This window comes from Podarcis bocagei (assembly GCF_964188305.1).
Source record: "Podarcis bocagei genome assembly, chromosome: 16".
In the NCBI taxonomy this organism is placed as follows: domain Eukaryota; kingdom Metazoa; phylum Chordata; class Lepidosauria; order Squamata; family Lacertidae; genus Podarcis; species Podarcis bocagei.
The window spans coordinates 35,725,103-35,743,533 of NC_138142.1; the positions used below are offsets into that span (position 1 = coordinate 35,725,103).

General features: G+C 48.9%; 1 protein-coding gene across 4 annotated transcripts in view; it reads left to right on the forward strand.

Annotated features, from left to right (window-relative positions):
* The window catches only part of NUP210L (nucleoporin 210 like), a 54,046-nt gene that overhangs the window by 17,892 nt on the left and 17,723 nt on the right, over window positions 1-18,431 (forward strand). For all 4 annotated transcript variants that reach the window (XR_014002693.1, XM_081173435.1, XM_081173436.1 and 1 more), the window contains exons 18-26: window positions 2,980-3,068; window positions 5,234-5,338; window positions 5,514-5,615; window positions 6,366-6,494; window positions 8,272-8,399; window positions 9,483-9,615; window positions 9,996-10,058; window positions 12,181-12,360; window positions 13,757-13,837. Coding sequence is in view for 3 of the 4 variants with exons in the window: in XM_081173435.1 (XP_081029561.1) it covers window positions 2,980-3,068; window positions 5,234-5,338; window positions 5,514-5,615; window positions 6,366-6,494; window positions 8,272-8,399; window positions 9,483-9,615; window positions 9,996-10,058; window positions 12,181-12,360; window positions 13,757-13,837 (1,010 nt within the window). In the remaining variant the exon portion in view is untranslated. The remainder of the gene's footprint in view (window positions 1-2,979; window positions 3,069-5,233; window positions 5,339-5,513; window positions 5,616-6,365; window positions 6,495-8,271; window positions 8,400-9,482; window positions 9,616-9,995; window positions 10,059-12,180; window positions 12,361-13,756; window positions 13,838-18,431) is intronic.

Consider the following 18,431-nt stretch of genomic DNA (forward strand, 5'->3'; position numbering starts at 1 on the left):
CACAAGCTCGGGGGATAGCGGGGTGGCAGAGCGCCGCCACCCCGCTATTCCCCGACCTTATCTGGAGGCTGGCGGGGGGGGGGGAGAAGCAAGCTTGCTTCTCCCCCCGCCAGCCCCACAAACTCGGGGGACAGCGGGGCAAGCTGTCCCTGAAGGCAGAAGAGGGAGACGGAGCGCTCTGTCTCCCTCTTCTAGCTTGGGGATGGCTGCGCAAACCTGGGGGGGAAATAAAATTTTCCCCCTTGATTTCCCCCCAAAAAAACTAGGTGCATCCTATGGGCCGATGCGTCCTATAGGGCGAAAAATACGATAATACCTGTTGCTGGGAGTTGCGCATGGGGAGGGTGGTGGTGTCCTTGAAGTCCTGCTTGGGGGTTTCTCATTGGGGCGTCTGGTTAGCGACTGTGAGAACTGATGCTGGGTTAGGGGGGCCACTGCTTTGATCCAGAAAGCTCTTCTTATCTTCCCAGGCCCTTTAATGAGGAGACCACCCAAGCCCCTGTAGCTAGAACTGCCACAACCAGTGCTTTTTTTATTATCTCAGTCCTGCTTCCGCCGCACAATTTGGAAACCACAGGAAAGGAGAATTTCTGTTGTTCTCACACCTTGCTTCCGGGTTTCCCACCCGGACATCTGGTTGGCTGCTGTGAGAACAGGATGCCAGGTGTCAGGTGCTGGTGGTGGTTGCTCATGAGTAACCAGGCAGGACTTCAACCTGTCTTTTACAGGTTTTATTGGTGCAAACTATTTACAGTGCAGAACCACAAAGTTCATGTCCGTCTTAGTCACTTGCAGATTCCGGGAGTGACCCCTTCTGGTTTCCCCCCCAACATAAGAACTTAAAATAAAAAAATTCCTTCCAGTAGCACCTTAAAGACCAACTAAGTTAGTTCTTGGTATGAGCTTTCGTGTGCATGCACGAAAGCTCATACCAAGTCTGAAGAAGTGTGCATGCACACGAAAGCTCATACCAAGAACTAACTTAGTTGGTCTTTAAGGTGCTACTGGAAGGAATTTTTTTATTTTGACTATGGCAGACCAACACAGCTACCTATCTGTAACTGGAACCATAAGAACTTAGACACCCAAAATCTCTGCCTCCCCTCCTTACGTTTCACCCCTCTGCATAAGCTAGGTGACTGAAAACGGTGTGTCTGTTTCCTGGCCAGCAGGGCTAGGTGAGGCGCTTAGGCTCTCAGTAGCATCTTCAAGCCCTCCCCTCGCTTGGCTGCCCCCTTCCCCCTCTTCTCCACTGGAGGTGTGGCTTTCTCCACTGCTGGACAAGGAGCTGCTCCTCAGAAGCTTCGGAGGGTCTCTGTATCCCCCTGCCTCCCTCCCCTGTTCCGATGGCCGTCCCCTGACACCAGGCTAGATGAGCCACTGGCCTGAGCCAGGAGGGCTTTGCTTACACCTTTAAATGGCTTATTAATTATTTTGTTTATTGCACTTAGCGTCCCAAGCTTTTTCTCCAAGGAGCTCCAGGTGGCTTTGCATGGTTTCCCCCCATTGCTTTTCTTCTAGAAAAAAGGTGCTCACCGCGAAGTAGTAGTTACTCCCCAAAACAACAATCGTGTAGGGTAGGTTTGGCTGAGGGGCAGTGAGCTTCATGGCCCATTGGGGATTTGAACCCTGGACTCTCATGTCCCAAGCCAGCACTCTAACCTCTACAATACACAGTAGCACTATCTCAGCTGCAGAAGCATCTGTCCTGCTGCAGCTTACTGGGATGAAGTGGGGAGGTTGGCATGGTGCAAGCACGTCGGCAGGTGTGCTGGATTGGCTCCATGGGTGTGTTTGCACCATGCTGGCCTCCCTGCCACTTCTCTCCTTTCCCTCACAGTAAGCAACAGCGTCCCAACTGCCAGGATGTTAGTGTTGTTATGAGCCAGTGTGGTGTAGTGTTTAAGAGCGGTGGACTCGTCATCTGGTGAACCGGGTTCGCTTCCCCGCTCCTCCACATGCAGCTGCTGGGTGACCTTGGGCCAGTCACACTTAGAATCATAGAATCATAGAGTTGGAAGAGACCACAAGGGCCATCGAGTCCAACCCCCTGCCAAGCAGGAAACACCATCAGAGTACTCCTGACATATGGATGTCAAGCCTCTGCTTAAAGACCTCCAAATAAGGAGACTCCACCACACTCCTTGGCAGCAAATTCCACTGTCGAACAGCTCTTACTGTCAGGAAGTTCTTCCTAATGTTTAGGTGGAATCTTCTTTCTTGTAATTTGGATCCATTGCTCCGTGTCCGCTTCTCTGGAGCAGCAGAAAACAACCTTTCTCCCTCCTCTATGTGACATCCTTTTATATATTTGAACATGGCTATCATATCACCCCTTAACCTCCTCTTCTCCAGGCTAAACATGCCCAGCTCCCTTAGCCGTTCCTCATAAGGCATCGTTTCCAGGCCTTTGACCATTTTGGTTGCCCTCCTCTGGACACGTTCCAGTTTGTCAGTGTCCTTCTTGAATTGTGGTGCCCAGAACTGGACACAGTACTCCAGGTGAGGTCTGACCAGAGCAGAATACAGTGGCACTATTACTTCCCTTGATCTAGATGCTATACTCCTATTGATGCAGCCCAGAATTGCATTTGCTTTTTTAGCTGCCGCGTCACACTGTTGGCTCATGTCAAGTCTCTGAAGTCTCTCAGCCTCACTCACCTCACAGAGTGTTTGTTGTGGGGGAGGAAGGGAAAGGAGATTGTTAGCCGCTTTGAGACTCCTTTGGGTAGTGATAAAGCAGGATATCAAATCCAAACTCTTCTTCTTCTTGTGGCTCCGCCCCACCTGGCAAGACCCCTTTTGCTCATCCCTGTAATTTTTTTAAAAATAAAACTTACTGTATCTCACGTGTAAGAATGCAGTCTCCCTCACACCTCCCTTCCTATGTAAGAATGGCAATTTTAAAATACATTTGTTTCAATTTCTGCTTCCTTTTCTCTCCCTCCCTCCCTATGTCTGTATCTGTTTTGGTCCCAGGACACCAGCTCCTTGAGGTGCGGCAGATCAAAGGGACGGTGTTGATCTCCGTCAACTTTGTGAAATATTCCGAGAGAGGGAGCCCAAGAGTGAGTGGAGGGAAGGTTGCTCCATGGAGAGGGGGGTGTTGTCCTCGGGTCCTTACTTGGAGGTTTCGAAGCAGAGGTTGGGTGACCATCTGTCCTGGATGCTTTAGCAGAGATTCCTGCACTGCAGGGGGGTTGGACTAGATGACCCCCAGGGTCCCTTCCAACTCTGCAATTCTATATGCATGGTAGACGTATGTAAGAACTGCACTGGCTGCCTGTTTCCTACCGGGCCAAGTTCAGGGTGTTACTGTTGCAGTGGAACCTCGGTTTTTGAACGTAATCCATTCGGGAAGATGGTTCGACTTCCGAAAACTGAAACCAGAAGCTTCAATACAATAGGGAAACTCAAGACGGAAGTCGCCTATCAAGTTCGGCTTCCGAAAAACGTTCGAAAACCGGAGCTGCTTCTGGGTTTTCAGCGTTTGGGAGCAGAAATGTATGACAATGGAGGTGTTCAACAACTGAGGATCCACTGTAGTATATAAAGCCCTTAACAATTTACCTATGAGATCACATTTCCCCATATAGGCCCACTTAACTGCTCTAATTTGCAAACAGGCACTGTTACAGATGCCGTGTATTATTATTATTATTATTATTATTATTATTATTATTATTATTATTATTATTATTATTCCCTGCTGTTTTCCCTGACAAGAACTCAAGGCAGCTTATAGAAAAAAATTGCCTGGTCTGGTCTTGAAAAGAGCAAAAAACCATGGAAGCAGGGGATCAGGGGCCGTATAGTGCCAACGCCCCAGTCAAGACCAGAAAAGAAACAATTGCCGTCTCCCACATCTCGCAATGTGATTGTCTCGTCAGAACCGTCCTCCCCTCAAAAAAAAACACCCCGTTTCCTTGAGAAAGGAGAGAACAACTTACTGCCTAAGCTTCTCAGGACATTTTGCAATGGAAAAGGGAGAAAACTACAGCTGGGCTCTCTATCATGTCAGCTTTGGCGCCGTGAGAAGGGATACCTAACATGCCAGATTAGCTGCGCTATCTGAGTCCCCCTGGGTTGCAAGTATGTGTAGGGGAGGTAGGCACCAGAACTCAGCCAGTATCACATGCAGTTAGTTACCTGCTGCTAGATTTCATAAATATTTGTAATACCTGTCCCACATTTGTAAGAAATGCACCCAAACTTTGGAACTCCTTGCCTCTTGACATCCAGCAGGCACCTTCACTGTGCTCTTCCCCAGCGGCTGCTCAAAACACTTTTGTTTAGGCGAGCCTACCCAGAACACTGGCATGTGTTTTAATGCGGTTTTAAGCTTATCGTTGATTTTCATTGTTTTTGAAGGTTTTAAATGGTTTTTAACCCTCCACCAATAATGTCGCCGTTCTGTTCTTTTTTGTAAATCCCTCTTGAGCTTTTTCCCTACCGTCGAGCGGCATGTGAATTTTATTAAATAAATAAATGTCAAATGGTGTCGAGAAAGTGGGCAGAGAGATGTTTTTTTTCTCCCTCGTTGTACCTGAAAACCTGGGATCATCCAACGAAGCCGACCGTCGGGATATTTAGGAGAGACAAAAAGGGACGCTGCGAGATGGTCAGCTTAAAGCGGCTTTAGAAGGGGCTTAGACAGATCCACGGAGGATAAGACGTATCAGTGGCTCCTAATCAGTATTGGCTGTATTGAGCCAGTGTGGTGTAGTGGTTAAGAGCGGTAGTCACGTAATCTGGGAAACCGGGTTCGCGTCTCTGCTCCTCCACATGCAGCTGCTGGGTGACCTTGGGCCAGTCACACTTCTGTGAAGTCTCTCAGCCCCACTCACCTCACAGAGTGTTTGTTGTGGGGGAGGAAGGGAAAGGAGAATGTTAGCTGCTTTGAGACTCCTGAAGGGGAGTGAAAGGCGGGATATCAAATCCAAACTCTTCTTCTTCCTCTTCTATTACCTCCACTATCAGAGGCCTCTGAAGAGCGGGGCCTACGTCTTGCTCACGGGCTTCCCATCCACATCTGGCTGGGCCACGCGGAGAGCAGCGTGCTGGACTCAATAAGCCATTGGGTCTGGCCCAGCAGGGCTTTTCCTTGGTTCTTCTTGGGTATGCACAGATCTGTTTCCTTCAGGAAAGGAAAACGGGCACAGGTTTCCTTGGCGTTGGCCTGCCTTCTGCGGAAACACCCCGAGGCAGCATTTCTTGCCCTTTCTGCACACAGGAAGTCTCCAACTCCCCTGCCTCTGCCGCCGTGGAACTCATGCTGGTCGAGGACGTGACTGTGGTTCCGGATAACATCACCGTGTACAACCATCCCGATGTCAAGGTAGGGACCAAGGAGCTGGGTGTGGGTCAGGTGGTGAGGAACCCTGCTCAGACCAGGGGCTCTTCGTGGAGAACTTTGGCAGAGGCAAAATGGGGCCAGTGCTCTGTGTGGCAGCATTGAAAGAGCGGACTTGGGGTCCTGGTGTGGATATTCCCCCCCCTTCTGCTTTGTCTAGGAAGTGTTTGCACTGGTGGAAGGGTCCGGTTACTTCCTTGTCAACAGCAGCGCACAGGAGATGGTGAACATCACTTACCTGGAAACAGAGAGCGCCATTCAGGTGAGTGTCAAAGTGTGTAGCTCTGTGAGCCTTTATGAAGAGAGAAAGCTAGGGCTTCAGGATCTCCTGCCACCTATTCTTCCCCTTCTCTTAATTTGATAATACATAGGTTCACCTTCCATATTATTGCTATTGTTAATTATTTTTATTATTTTTATTATTATTACTTTGTGAACTGCCCTGGCATCTATGGAGGAAGGGCGGTATACAGATTTAATAAACAAACCAAAAGTAGTAAATATTATTAGGCAAGCCTACCCGGGCATATGCTTTCATTGTGTATACTTGTATTTACATCTTACCCATTGTATCAGTTGTTGCTTTTGAACAATAAATATTTTACACTGTTTTGTGTAATCTACTTAGACAGCTTCCTTCCTTCCTTTCCTTTCCTTTCCTTTTTTTTTTTTTTTTTTTTTTTTGGTTTAAGCAGTCTATATATTTTGTAAAGCAAAGTATTAACCTTACTCTCCAGCCGAAAAATAGCTCTCAGGGGGACTTGCAGGCATCAGTGGTAAGACAGCCTCGGGCTTCTGATCTAAGAGACACGACACAAAAGGAAAAGGGACTCGGAGGGAGGAGACAAAAAGAAAAAATTCAGCTCTGGCACAATTTCTTACTTTACAGAGTTCCTGTGGTAACCAGATTTATTTCAAAAGCCAAAGGATCGGGGCCCTGCTGTCTCATACAGCCTGATAAGTGATGTCTCCTTTACCCTGCGAGCGACTGCTCCTGTCACTTTCCTTGCAGGTGGTTCCTGTCCTTCCTGGCTCTTTGACCTTGGAGATCTACGACCTGTGCCTGGCCTTCCTGGGACCTGCTACAGCCTACCTTCGCATCTCCAATATGTACGAGTTGGAAGTGGACCTTGTTGATAAGGTATGATGAGTATGCGTAAGCTGGCCGGAGGGGTGTCAGAGGGCATGAGCGGCCACTGGCTGCGTAGTCTGGATTTGCAGAGATTTGTGGGAGTGGGTTTCCCTTTGCACAGGGCCGCTACAAAGGGAACACATACATCACCTTGCAGATAGATAAGATAAGATAAAACTTTACAGTGGTACCTCGGGTTACATACGTTTCAGGTTACATACGCTTCAGGTTACAGACTCCGCTAACCCAGAAATAGTATCTCGGGTTAAGAACTTTGCTTCAGGATGAGAAACCCAGAAATCGTGCTTTGGCGGCGCGGCGGCAGCAGGAGGCCCCAGTAGCTAAAGTGGTGCCTCAGGTTAAGAACAGTTTCAGGTTAAGAACGGACCTCCGGAACGAATTAAGTTCTTAACCCGAGGTACCACTGTATTCGCATGAGCCAATGGCCATAGCAACAGTAAAACATTACAGTATATGCAGAAAAGGAAATTTGATATAGGAGCACAATTTAAAGTCCTGAATCGGCAGTCAGTTAGTGGCCCTTATTCTGATTGCCCCAGCTACGAACCTAGCAACCTTTGCTGTTATCTGCTCATCACCTGGCAGTGGGACGGGTAGAAACCCTGTAGCCTTGGGCAGCGCGGTCCCTGTGCCACACGCACTGAATGTTACTTTGTCTGACTCCGCATCTCAGTCCTCTTGCTTTTCCGCTGGAGGGGGCTGGAGTCCCAACAAAATCTGGAGGGGCACTGGGGTATGTGTGAGAAGAACCGCGGCTCAGTGGTTGAGCATCGGCTTTGCACGCAGAAGGCCCCTGGTCCCATCCCCAGTGGCAGCTCTGGGTAGGGCCAGGTGGCAGCTCTGCCTGAAACCCCTAGAGAGCTACTGCCAGTCAGTCTACTGAGCTAGGTGGACCAATGGTCCGATGTGGACTAAGGCAGCTTCTGATGTGCCTGCCGCATGAAGAAGATAAGAAGGTCCCTGCTGGATCAGACCGTCTTGGTCTCACAACGACCAACCAGATTCCTCTAGGAAGCCCCCAGGCATCATCATCATAATAATAATAATAATAATAATAATAATAATAATAATAATAATAATATTTCTATCCCGCCCATCTGGCTGAGTTTCCCCAGCCACTCTGGGCTGCTTCCAACAAAGTATTAAAATAATAATAATAATAATAATAATAATAATAATAATAATAATAATAATAATAATAATAATTTATTATTTGTACCCCGCCCATCTGGCTGGGTTTCCCCAGCCACTCTGGGCGGCTTCCAACAAAAATGAAAAATACACTAAAATGTCACATATTAAAAACTTCCCTGAACAGGGCTGCCTTCAGATGTCTTCTGAATGTCAGGTAGTTGTTTATCGCTTTGACATCTGATGGGAGGGCGTTCCACAGGGCGGGCGCCACTACCAAGAAATACAGTATGTTAAACATTAAAAGCTTCCCTAAAGAGGGCTGCCTTCAGATGTCTTCTGAACGTCTGGTAGTTCTTCTTCTTTTTGACATCTGGTGGGAGGGCGTTCCACAGGGCGGGTGCCACCACCGAGAAGGCCCTCTGCCAAGCTCAAGAATCCAAGTGCAAGGGCCCTCTCCTGCGGTTTCCAGCAGCTGGTATTCAGAAGCATCGCTGCCTCCAACCACTGGAGGAAGAGCGTCGCCATCATGGCTAGCAACCCTTGACAGCCTTCTCCCCCGTGAATTTATCTAATCCTCTCTCGAAGCCATCCAAGTTGAGGACACCCTGGAACCCTCTGCCTTCTTCCCCAGATTGAGGTCGGAAAATCGGTGCTGGTCTCCGTGCGCGTCCTGGGACATCACCGGTACCCTTTCCGGAGTAAATACTTTGTCTACATGCGGCTCCAGCTGAAGGCAGCCTCCCCCATTGTCACACTGACGTAAGTGCCCTGCGTCTCCTGTGCTTTGACTTCTGCTTCTTAGGAGGTCATCTTTGGGATTGCAAGGCATTCTTCTTCCCTGCTCTCACACTCCACCCAAACAGTTGAAACCCACAAAACTGACCAAGTACACAGTGTCAAAACTTGTGGTCAAAACTGCAAGGGCCGTAGCTCAGTCTGCCTTTTTTAAAAGTTAAATCGCCAATTGCATCTCCCGGCCGGGCTGGGAACGTCCCCTACCTGAAACCTTAGAGAGTCCCTGCCAATCATTGTAGGCAATACAGTGGTACCTCGGGTTACAGATGCTTCAGGTTACAGACACTTCAGGTTACAGACTCCGCTAACCCAGAAATAGTACCTCGGGTTAAGAACTTTGCTTCAGGATGAGAACAGAAATCGTGCTCTGGCGGTGCAGCAGCAGCGGGAGGCCCCATTAGCTAAAGTGGTGCTTCAGGTTAAGAACAGTTTCAGGTTAAGTACGGACCTCCAGAACGAATTAAGTTCTTAACCAGAGGTACCACTGTAGTAAGTGAGATAAACTGGTTTCTTACACAGCATATTCCAGTGTTTCTTTTTAATTCAGCTCTTTATTCAGAATGGTGAGGGATCTTATTTGATTTTTAGGAAGTCAGGCTAGGCATGTCTTCTGTCCAAAACTCCTGAGAACTGCTGCTGGCCAGTGTAGAAAATACTGCCCTAGACGGAACAGGGGTCTAAGATAGAATCCAATGCTCCTTTTAAAATCAGGTCATTATTCAAAGCCATGAGGTCTGGAGTCTTGCTTTATTCTTTAAGAGAAGAAGCATAGCTCAGATGCAGTGCAGAAGGTCCCAGGTTCGACCCCCAGTGTCTCTGGGATGGCTGTTGCATGTTTGACAAGCTCTTCCCATGGCAGCCACACTGAAAATGGCAGAGCTGATCCCAGGCAGGGAAAGTCTTGCCGTCGTGCGGCTGATCTTTCTTCTTTGTGAGCTCCATCATTTGTCTAGTGTTATGCCCAGGACAGTAGAAGATGTGAAGATGGGTGCCAGAAACCAGCCTGAAAATGGACAAAATGCAACCATACCAAACCTCTCCTTGCAGGCTAATGGAGGAAGTGGGTGACTATTCTGAAGTCTACGTCCTCCGAGCCATGGCTGTGGGGCAGACAAGTTTAGTGGCCGTGGCCTGGGACAAAATGGGAATCAAATTCACCTCGGCGCCTCGGAAAGTGGAGGTAAGGAATTGCAGCCGCTGGGCTGTCAAAAAACCCAGGCACACGGGAAAAACGGTTTGCAAAAAAGTCTCCTATGGTTTTAGAACCAGAGGTGTGAAGAACTTCATGCGCAAGTTCTGTGAAATGTTCCTTTGGCCCTGGCTGCAGATTTGAATGAAAAGATAATGGACTCTCTGGCACAACCTTCTCCCAGCCTGGTGCATTATAGTTGTTCTTGACTACAACTCCCAGTATCCCTGACCACTGGCCGTCCTGGCTGAGGCTGATGGCAATTAAAGTTCAGCAACGACAGATTGGGGAAGGCTGGTCCTGTGTGTGTGTGTTTAAAGACAGCCTCAATTCCCACGTGGCCAAATTTGACTGCTGTTGTGTTTTGCCAGGTCTTCCCACCGTTCAAGCTCATCCCAGAGAAAATAACCCTCATTCCACACAACATGATGCAGGTAAGTTCAGAGTATCAGTTGGATGAAACTATCCTATTGGCTATCTCCCATCCTCCCTCCCTCCCTCCCTTCCTTCCTCCCTTCCTTCCTTCCTTCCTTCCTTCCTTCCTTCCTTCCTTCCTTCTTTCCATGGCATAGGTTACCCTGAGATGAGTCACTGTGCCTACAGGACCATGTCAGTCGATGCAATTCATGTTTCCACTGGAGGAGAGCAGATCCAGGCTCCATCTGTACTATATATTTAAAGAAGTATTATACTCCTTAAAACAGCTCCAAACAGCATTTTGGATACTGTGGTTTGTTAAGAGTGCTGAGAGTTGTTAGGCAACCCCCTGTTCTCCCTCACAGAGCTGCAACCCCCAAAGTTCCCTGAGTTAAGGGTTTGTTTGGTAAATCACTCTGGAAATTGTAGCTTTGGGAGGGGAAGAGGGGAATCTGCTAACAACTTTCAGCACCCTTAACAAATGACAGTTCCCAGGATTTTTTTGATTAAGCCATGGCTGTTTAAAGTACTATGGTACAACTATAAATGTATAGTGTAGACTAGACTACATTTTCAGACCTGTCTTTTTCCCAGTACCAAAGGTTTTACCTTGGGGAGCTATCCAAGGTCCTGGAGAGCCTCCTCCTTGCCCCTAATCCTTGCTACTGGGTAATGAGCTTGATCCAGTGCCACCTCCCTTCCTTGGGAGCTCTCCCAGGTCCTGAAATGCCTCCTATACAGCGCTGCTACCATGAACAGGGATGGGGAGAACAGTGACCCTCCGGATGCTGTTGGACTCCAACTCCTAACAGCCCCAGCCATTGGGGACTGGAGTCCAACATCATTTATGGAGAGCCACATACTCCCTGTCCCTGCCTTACCTAGAACTTTCACTCCTCCTTTCTGCTTGTAAAGCAGAGTTTTTTCTGCCCTTTCATCACAGATTTAGATAACGTCACAGGGAGGGCAGGTCAGCTTGTTCTATCAGTTAATTCAGTTACAAATTCATTAGAAACTGCCTAGAATTGATTTTGCATGATTAATCAGTTTCTCTGTTTAAAAATTGACCACTTTTATCACCCCTTCCTAGCCTCCTTTCATATCTGCAGCAAATAGTAGGGATTCTAGTACATGACATACATTAAAAGCACATTACCTCCCACAAAGAAAGTTTGGGACAGTAGTTTGTTAAGGGTGCTGGAAATTGTATGACATGGAGGGCTAAACTACCATTTCCAGGACACTTTGGGGGAAGCCATGTTTCTTAAACATATGGTGTGGGGTGTGGGGTCTAATTGCCTCTTACACCTGGCTTTGATTGGTAGGTTGTGGGATCCTAAGTAAAGTAGACCCCTCAAATCTGAGGTTTCCCCACTCCTTTTTTTAAAAAATAACTTGTTTATTCAAAATTAAAACAAAACATATTATCCAGAAACATATCATCCTTATTTCCCCCCATTTTTCCTCCCTCCCCCCACCCTCCCACACAAAACCCACCCGCCCCCCGACTTCCCTCAGTTCCAGTCTTTGATTTCTCTAAAAATGCTGTTTTCTGCATGTTACACAGTTGTATAGATCCTCGAACCATTTAGCTGATTATTATCAATAAAAAGTTTGTGAATGTTTATTCAAAACCAGCCAAGGAGTCTAGTTCGCTTTGTTGTGTCTTCAAATACTTTGTAAAGGGTTCCCGTTCATCTTTAAAGTCACAGTTATCCTTGTCCCATAGCTTATATGTCAGTTTTGCCAGTTCTGCATAGTCCGTCAATTTTTCTTGCCATGATTCTTTAGTTGGGGTTTCTTCAGTCTTCCATCCTTGTGCTGTTAAAACTCTCGCGGCCATTGTCACATACATGAAGATGTTTTTCAGCTTTTTTGGCAGATCTTTCCCTACAATCCCCAACAAAAATGCCTCAGGTTTTTTAAAAAAATGTTAAATGGAACATTTTCTTCAATTCATTGTATATCATTTCCCAAAATTTTTCAATTACCTTACCATCCCACCACAGGTTTCCCCACTCCTGATGTAGGCCAGGATCCTCTCTGTGATAGACTGGAGGGGGAGGGGGGGCATTGTTCCCAGCTGGTGGCAGAGTGATGTCAGATATGCTTCTTCCTTGTTCTTCCAATCTGCTGCAGGTGATGTCAGAGGGCGGCCCACAGCCCCAGTCCCTCATTCACTTCTCCATCAGCAACCAGTCTGTGGCCACAGTTAACGGAGTGGGGCAGGTCCTGGCCAAGGCTGTGGGCACAGCCACAATCCTTGGGACCATTCGGGCTGTCAACGAAGACACAGGAAAAGTCATTGTCTTTTCACAGGTACTTCCTCCTCCTTGTCAAAGTCAAATGCTCACTTGCTGCTCTGTAATCTGAAACCTTCGGCTGCTTTCACCATTTAAGTTCTTTCCCCTCCCCTTGAAACCATGAAACCACCTCCTCCAGTCTCCATAGGTCCCACCAGTGCCAGATTTAGGTTTGATGAGGCCCTAAGCTACTGAAGGTAATGGGGCCCTTTATATGCCCAGCTGTCCTTTGTCAACAACAAATTGTCGCTGTTTTTTGTGTTGGATATAGTGGGGCCCTAAGCTATAGCTTGTTTAGCTTATACGTAAATCCAGCACTGGGCCCTACCCTGTGTCCTGTTCCTTGACCACACTAGAGCATGACACTGAGAATCGGGCTGCCCTGAGTCTGGCTGCCTTGATTGTTGGGAATGAGCAGTCAGTGCCTTAAGGAATTGTGAACATTTCATGACTGTGGGTGGTCTCCTGAGTGAGCTGTTCATTTGCCGAATGGTGTGGGGTCTGACGTGATTGCTGTGCTGAGGTGAGTGTGTGAGAAACAGCAGCTTGGACCTTGAATTATTATTATTATTATTATTATTATTATTATTATTATTATTATTATTATTATTTATTAAATGTATTAGCTGCTTCTTTTGCCTTAGTAACTCAAGCGACTTACAATATTTTAAGCAAAAAAACAAAACGTGTACATAAAACCAGCATTAAAAAATCCAAAAGGCAGTTCTTTTTTTTTCTCATTTACTTCATTAAAACATCTCTCCCACACAAAAAGAAAGGGATGTGAAACCTTTTCTTTATTGGTAACTTCCCGGGGATTGCATTTCAGTAGGAGGTGGGGCCAGAAGCAAAATCGGGAAGAACAATGAATGCAAATTACAGTGGTACCTCAGGTTACGAACTTAATTCGTTCCGGAGGTCCGTTCTTAACCCGAAACCGTTTTTAACCTGAGGCACGCTTTCACTAATGGGGCCTCCCGCTGCCGCTGCTCCACCGGCATGTGATTACCGTTCTCATCCTGGGGCAAAGTTCTTAACCCGAGGTACTACTTCCGGGTTAGCGGAGTTTGTAACCCAAAGTGTCTGTAACCCGAAGCGTTTGTAACCCGAGGTACCACTGTACATCTTTAGTTCTACACACACATACACCCCCCTTCCTATTCGTTGCTCCATCCAGAGTTGCTTCTGGCTCTGCCCACCGCTGCCACAAGGTCCCCAGAAGGTTGCCGTCAGACTGAAGAAGCATCTGATTTGGACAGACGCTCCATAGCGTTTTTTGTTTGTTGCTCCTGGAACTTCACAGGTCTCAGGTGTGGGGCAGACATGCCCCCCCCAGCGCCCCCCCCCAAGCTGGGTAATCTTGGGCAAACTGTGCCTTTTCTTCTGGTCTCTCTTCTGCGTTTCCCCCACAGGACCAAGTAGACCTGGAAGTTGTTCAGCTGAAAGCGATAAGAATCCACGCTCCTGCCACCAGGCTCATTACAGGGACTAAGGTAGGCCTGCCCTATAATCACCAATGGACATTGTGAGGGTTTGATTAGCTGCTTGTGCGTGAAAACGTGCTCCCTCAGAGTTTGTGCGCCCCCACAAACCTCCGTGTGTGACGGAGCTCCTCAGACATGTCTGCTCTAGTCACTAGTAGAGTCCGACAGTGGCTGCCTGCGGAAGCGTTTCCAGCAAAGAAGTTCCTTAACGGAAACGCGTCTCCTGGACTCACGGCGTGACAGTTTCCTGCGAGGTATGGGTCTCCCTATGGGAGACTCCGATACCTCCCCACTGTTCTCGCTGGAAGCCTCCCTGAGCCCTCCCTCCTGCTCGCATTCCCTCAGAGACCCACTCCTCCCCCTGCTGGTCCCTGCTTCAGCAGTTGAGTCTCTTTCATCCTGCCTGAGTCCCTCCACCACCTGATGCTCCGATGGCAGTTCCCTGACATCCACTTCCCCTCCAGGGCCCCCCTCACCCCCTCCCAATTCCTCCCCCCTGGGAGGTGAAGGGCTAAAACCCCGAAACGAATCTTCCTCATCTTCTGACGTCTCGAACAATTCTCTCCATCGATCGTCGTCCTGGCCAGCTGAATCCTCCTCCTCTTCAGAATCTGGGAACCCCTCCAACTCCTCTTCCTCGTCGGTGGTGGCAAAGTATTCCCTTCGGAACCTCGCTACAGGCTGAGGTTTACGTGGGAACCTCTGATGAAAAGTCTCTATTAAAACCTCGTCATTGACATCCTCTGCCCTAACCCAGGTGTTTTCCGACTCCGGTTCCCCTTCCCACATTACCAAATACTCTACTTGATCTCCCTTCCACCTGGAATCGAGGATCTCCGCTACATGGTAGCTGTGTTCCTTCTCCTCCATTGCTGGTCCCCTAGTGACCCTCCCCTCACTGTCTCCTCTATACGGTGACAGCAACGACCTGTGAAAAACTGGGTGCAGCTTCATGTGGTTCGGTAACCGGAGCCTGAAAGCCACTGGATTGACCTGCTGTATGACTTCAAACGGACCCAGCCTTTTGGGTCTTAATTTCTTACAACCTCCTTTGAATGGCAACCCTTGGGTTGACAGCCACACCTGGTCCCCTACCCTGATGCTTTCACCTTCCCTTCTGTTTTTGTCTGCTTGCCTCTTATATTCCTCCTTAGCCCTGTTTAAGTTGAGTTGGAGCTGGCGATGGATCGCTTCCATTTCTTCCACGAACTGTTCTGCAGCTGGAACGCTCCAGTTCTCCCCCTCCCCCCCTGGGAAGGCTCTGGGATGGCACCCGTGATTAGCCAAAAAGGGGCTCATCCCCGTGGACACGTTCTCTGCATTGTTGTAGGCAAATTCTGCCAACGCCAGCTTCTCCACCCAATCATTCTCTCTGTCATTAACATAACACCTCAAATATTGTTGGAGAACCCCATTTGCTCTTTCCGCCTGCCCGTTGGTTTCAGGATGACGGGCCGTCGAGAAATTAACCTCTACATGCAGTAAGCTCATGAGCTTCCTCCAGAACCTGGAAGTAAATTGTTTCCCTCGGTCTGAAACCACCCTCAAGGGGGCGCCATGCAACCTAAACACATTCTCTACAAACAATTTGGCGGTTTCTTCTGCTGTAACCGCATGTGAGCAGGCTATGAAGTGGGCCATTTTAGTTAACAGGTCTACTACAACCATGATGGCTGTTTTCCCTCTAGACCTTGGCAGATCAGTCATGAAATCTATTGCCACTGCTTCCCACGGTCTCTCAGGTGTGGGCAGTGGTTCTAATAAACCAGCCGGCGCCTGCCTCTCCCCCTTGGCTCTTTGGCATTGTTCACACCCTCTCACATACTCCCGCACATCTTCCCTGACCTTGGGCCACCAAAATTCCCTGGTAACCAGCCACATGGTTTTGTGTTGCCCAAAGTGCCCTGCTGTGGGGCTATCGTGCAGCTGCTTGAGTACTTTCTCCCTCAATTCCCCTTCAGGTATATATAACGCTCCCTTATAATACAATGCCCCATTTCTCTCCTCAAAACCACCGGGTTTGTCTTCCTCCCCTCTGAGATCCCTGAGTTTCCCCTGGGCGTATGCATCCTGCACCGTACCCTCTACCAATTCCCTTTGCCCCACCAAAGTCGCCCCACACACCCAGCGGTCCTCTGGAATGATATGGGTTTCTTCGGGTGCTCCCTCCCCCTCCAAATATTCAGGTTTGCGTGAGAGAGCGTCCGCCCTAACATTCTCTGGGCCTGGCACATAACAAATCTCAAAGTTAAATTTGGAGAACTCTTGGGCCCATCTCAACTGCCTTTGGTTGAGCACTCGCGCCGTTCTCCAGTACTCTAGATTTTTATGGTCCGTGCACACTTGCACTTTATGTTGTGCACCAACTAGCAGATGCCTCCATCTCCGGAACGCCTCATGAATAGCAAGCAGTTCTCGGTCGTACACCGTGTAGTTCCTCTCGGATTTGTTCAGCTTCCGCGAGAAGAAGGCACACGGACGCCACTCCGACTCCTCCTTCCCCGGCTGCAGAAGAAGCACCGCCCCTATGGCTCTGTCAGATGCGTCTGTTTCAACCCTTAGCTTCTTTCGTAAATCCACATGCAGAAGTTGTTCTTCAGAGGCGAAGGCCCTTTTCAGTTCCTCAAACGCTCGCTCCGCCTCCGCCGTCCATACAAACTTCTTCTTACTGCTGAGACAGTCAGTGATGGGCGCCGTCAGATGGGCGAAGTTGCGGATGAACTTACGATAAAAGTTTCCAAACCCTAGGAACCTCTGCACATCCTTCTTGGTTTTGGGTGTTTTCCATTCCAGCACTGCCTGTACCTTGCCGGGATCCATGGCCAATCCCTTGTCTGACAGGCGGTACCCCAGGAATTCCACCTCCTTGGTATGGAACCGACACTTCTCCAGTTTGACCCACAGCCTGTTGGCTTGCAGTCTGCTCAACACTTCTCTGACGTCTCTCACATGTTGCTCCTCATTCTCAGAATACACCAACACATCATCTAGAAAGGCAACGCAATTCTTGTAGAGCAAAGGGCCCAGCACGTGGTTCATAAAAGATTGAAAACACGCGGAGCCTGCTTGTAATCCAAATGGCATAACGAGGTATTCAAACGCCCCCAAAGGGGTAAACATGGTGGTTTTCCATTCATCCCCTTTCCTTATGCGTATCAGGTTGTACGCCCCCCTTAGATCCAGCTTTGTGAAAATCTTTCCCTTCCTCACCATGGTCAAAATATCATCAATTCTGGGCATAGGGAACGCCACCGGTTCAGTCACTGCATTCAGCCGCCTAAAATCACATACAAGTCTCGGCTTGTCCGCATTTTTTTTGTCCACAAAGAACACTGGGCTCCCCCCTGCTGCTTTGGACTCTCTGATGAAGCCTCTCTTCAGGTTCTTGTCAATGAACCCTCGCAACTCCTGCATTTCCCTGTCTGACATGGCATACAACTTGCCCACGGGAAGCTGTGCTCCAGGGAGTAAATTGATCTGACAATCAAAGGGTCTATGAGGTGGTAGTTGGTCAGCTTCCTTCTCACTGAACACGTCGCTGAGATCTGCATACTGTGGTGGTACCTTCACCTTCCCCATTACTTCAGTCCCTGCTAGGGTGGCTTGGGCCCCTACTGAACCCTTCTCCCCTTTGCAGTGTTCTAGGCAATGTGCTGAACCAAAGGACACCACTCTTTGATGCCAGCCAACCAGCGGATCATGTAGAGCTAGCCAGCTCATTCCCAAAATAATGGGAGCGCCTCCCAGGGTGGCCACATTAAACGCTATCAGTTCTGTGTGCCTTGCCACCCTCATTATCATTGGGACAGTCTGCAAGCGGACTCCTCCTCCCAACAACTCCCTGCCATCAATCGTGGTCACCTGCAGGGGGTTGCTTAAAGGGATGGTCTGTATCTGGTGTTCAGCAGCAAACTCCTTGCTCATAAAATTGCAGGAGCTGCCTGAGTCCAATAGCGCCTTTATTTTTAGGGGGTGCCCATTCTGCAGCTCTAGCGACACTTCAATCACTAGAGCAGGTCGAGGAGCTTCTGGCACGGGCACTTTCACTGCTCTTTGGCCTGGCTGCAGTGCCCCAATTGTGGCAACCAGGCGTTGGCTTTTACCTGCTCCGCTCCCCCTTCTTCTCCCCCCTCAACAGCTCCCACCATCCCTTGCCATTCCTTCCTCTGGGGGCAGACTCTGGCAAAGTGGCCTGGCTGTTGGCAGAGATAGCATTTCCGGGGGCCCTTTCCCTCCTTCTTAGCTCCCTCGCTGGTTTTTGAAAATGCGCGCGCGCGCGCTGTTCCGATTTCCATCGGCTCTGCCGGCGGGAAAGCTGGCTCAGGAATGTCTGGAATGCGGAACTCCTTCCAACGTTCCCCTCTCCCTTCCCGCCTCTCCAAGGCTCTTGCCTCCTGCCGCGCTCCTATGGTCAGCGCAGATTTGGTCAGCTGATCCATAGACTCCGCCCTGGGGCTCCGTGCCAGCTCGTCTTTCACCCCCGAAGAAAGACCTTCTTCAAATAGCATTTGAACGGGTGCCGCCGATAAATCCCAACTCAGTCTGTGAATCAGCATGGTAAACTCAGTCCAATATTCACGGACAGATCGACTCCCCTGCTTAC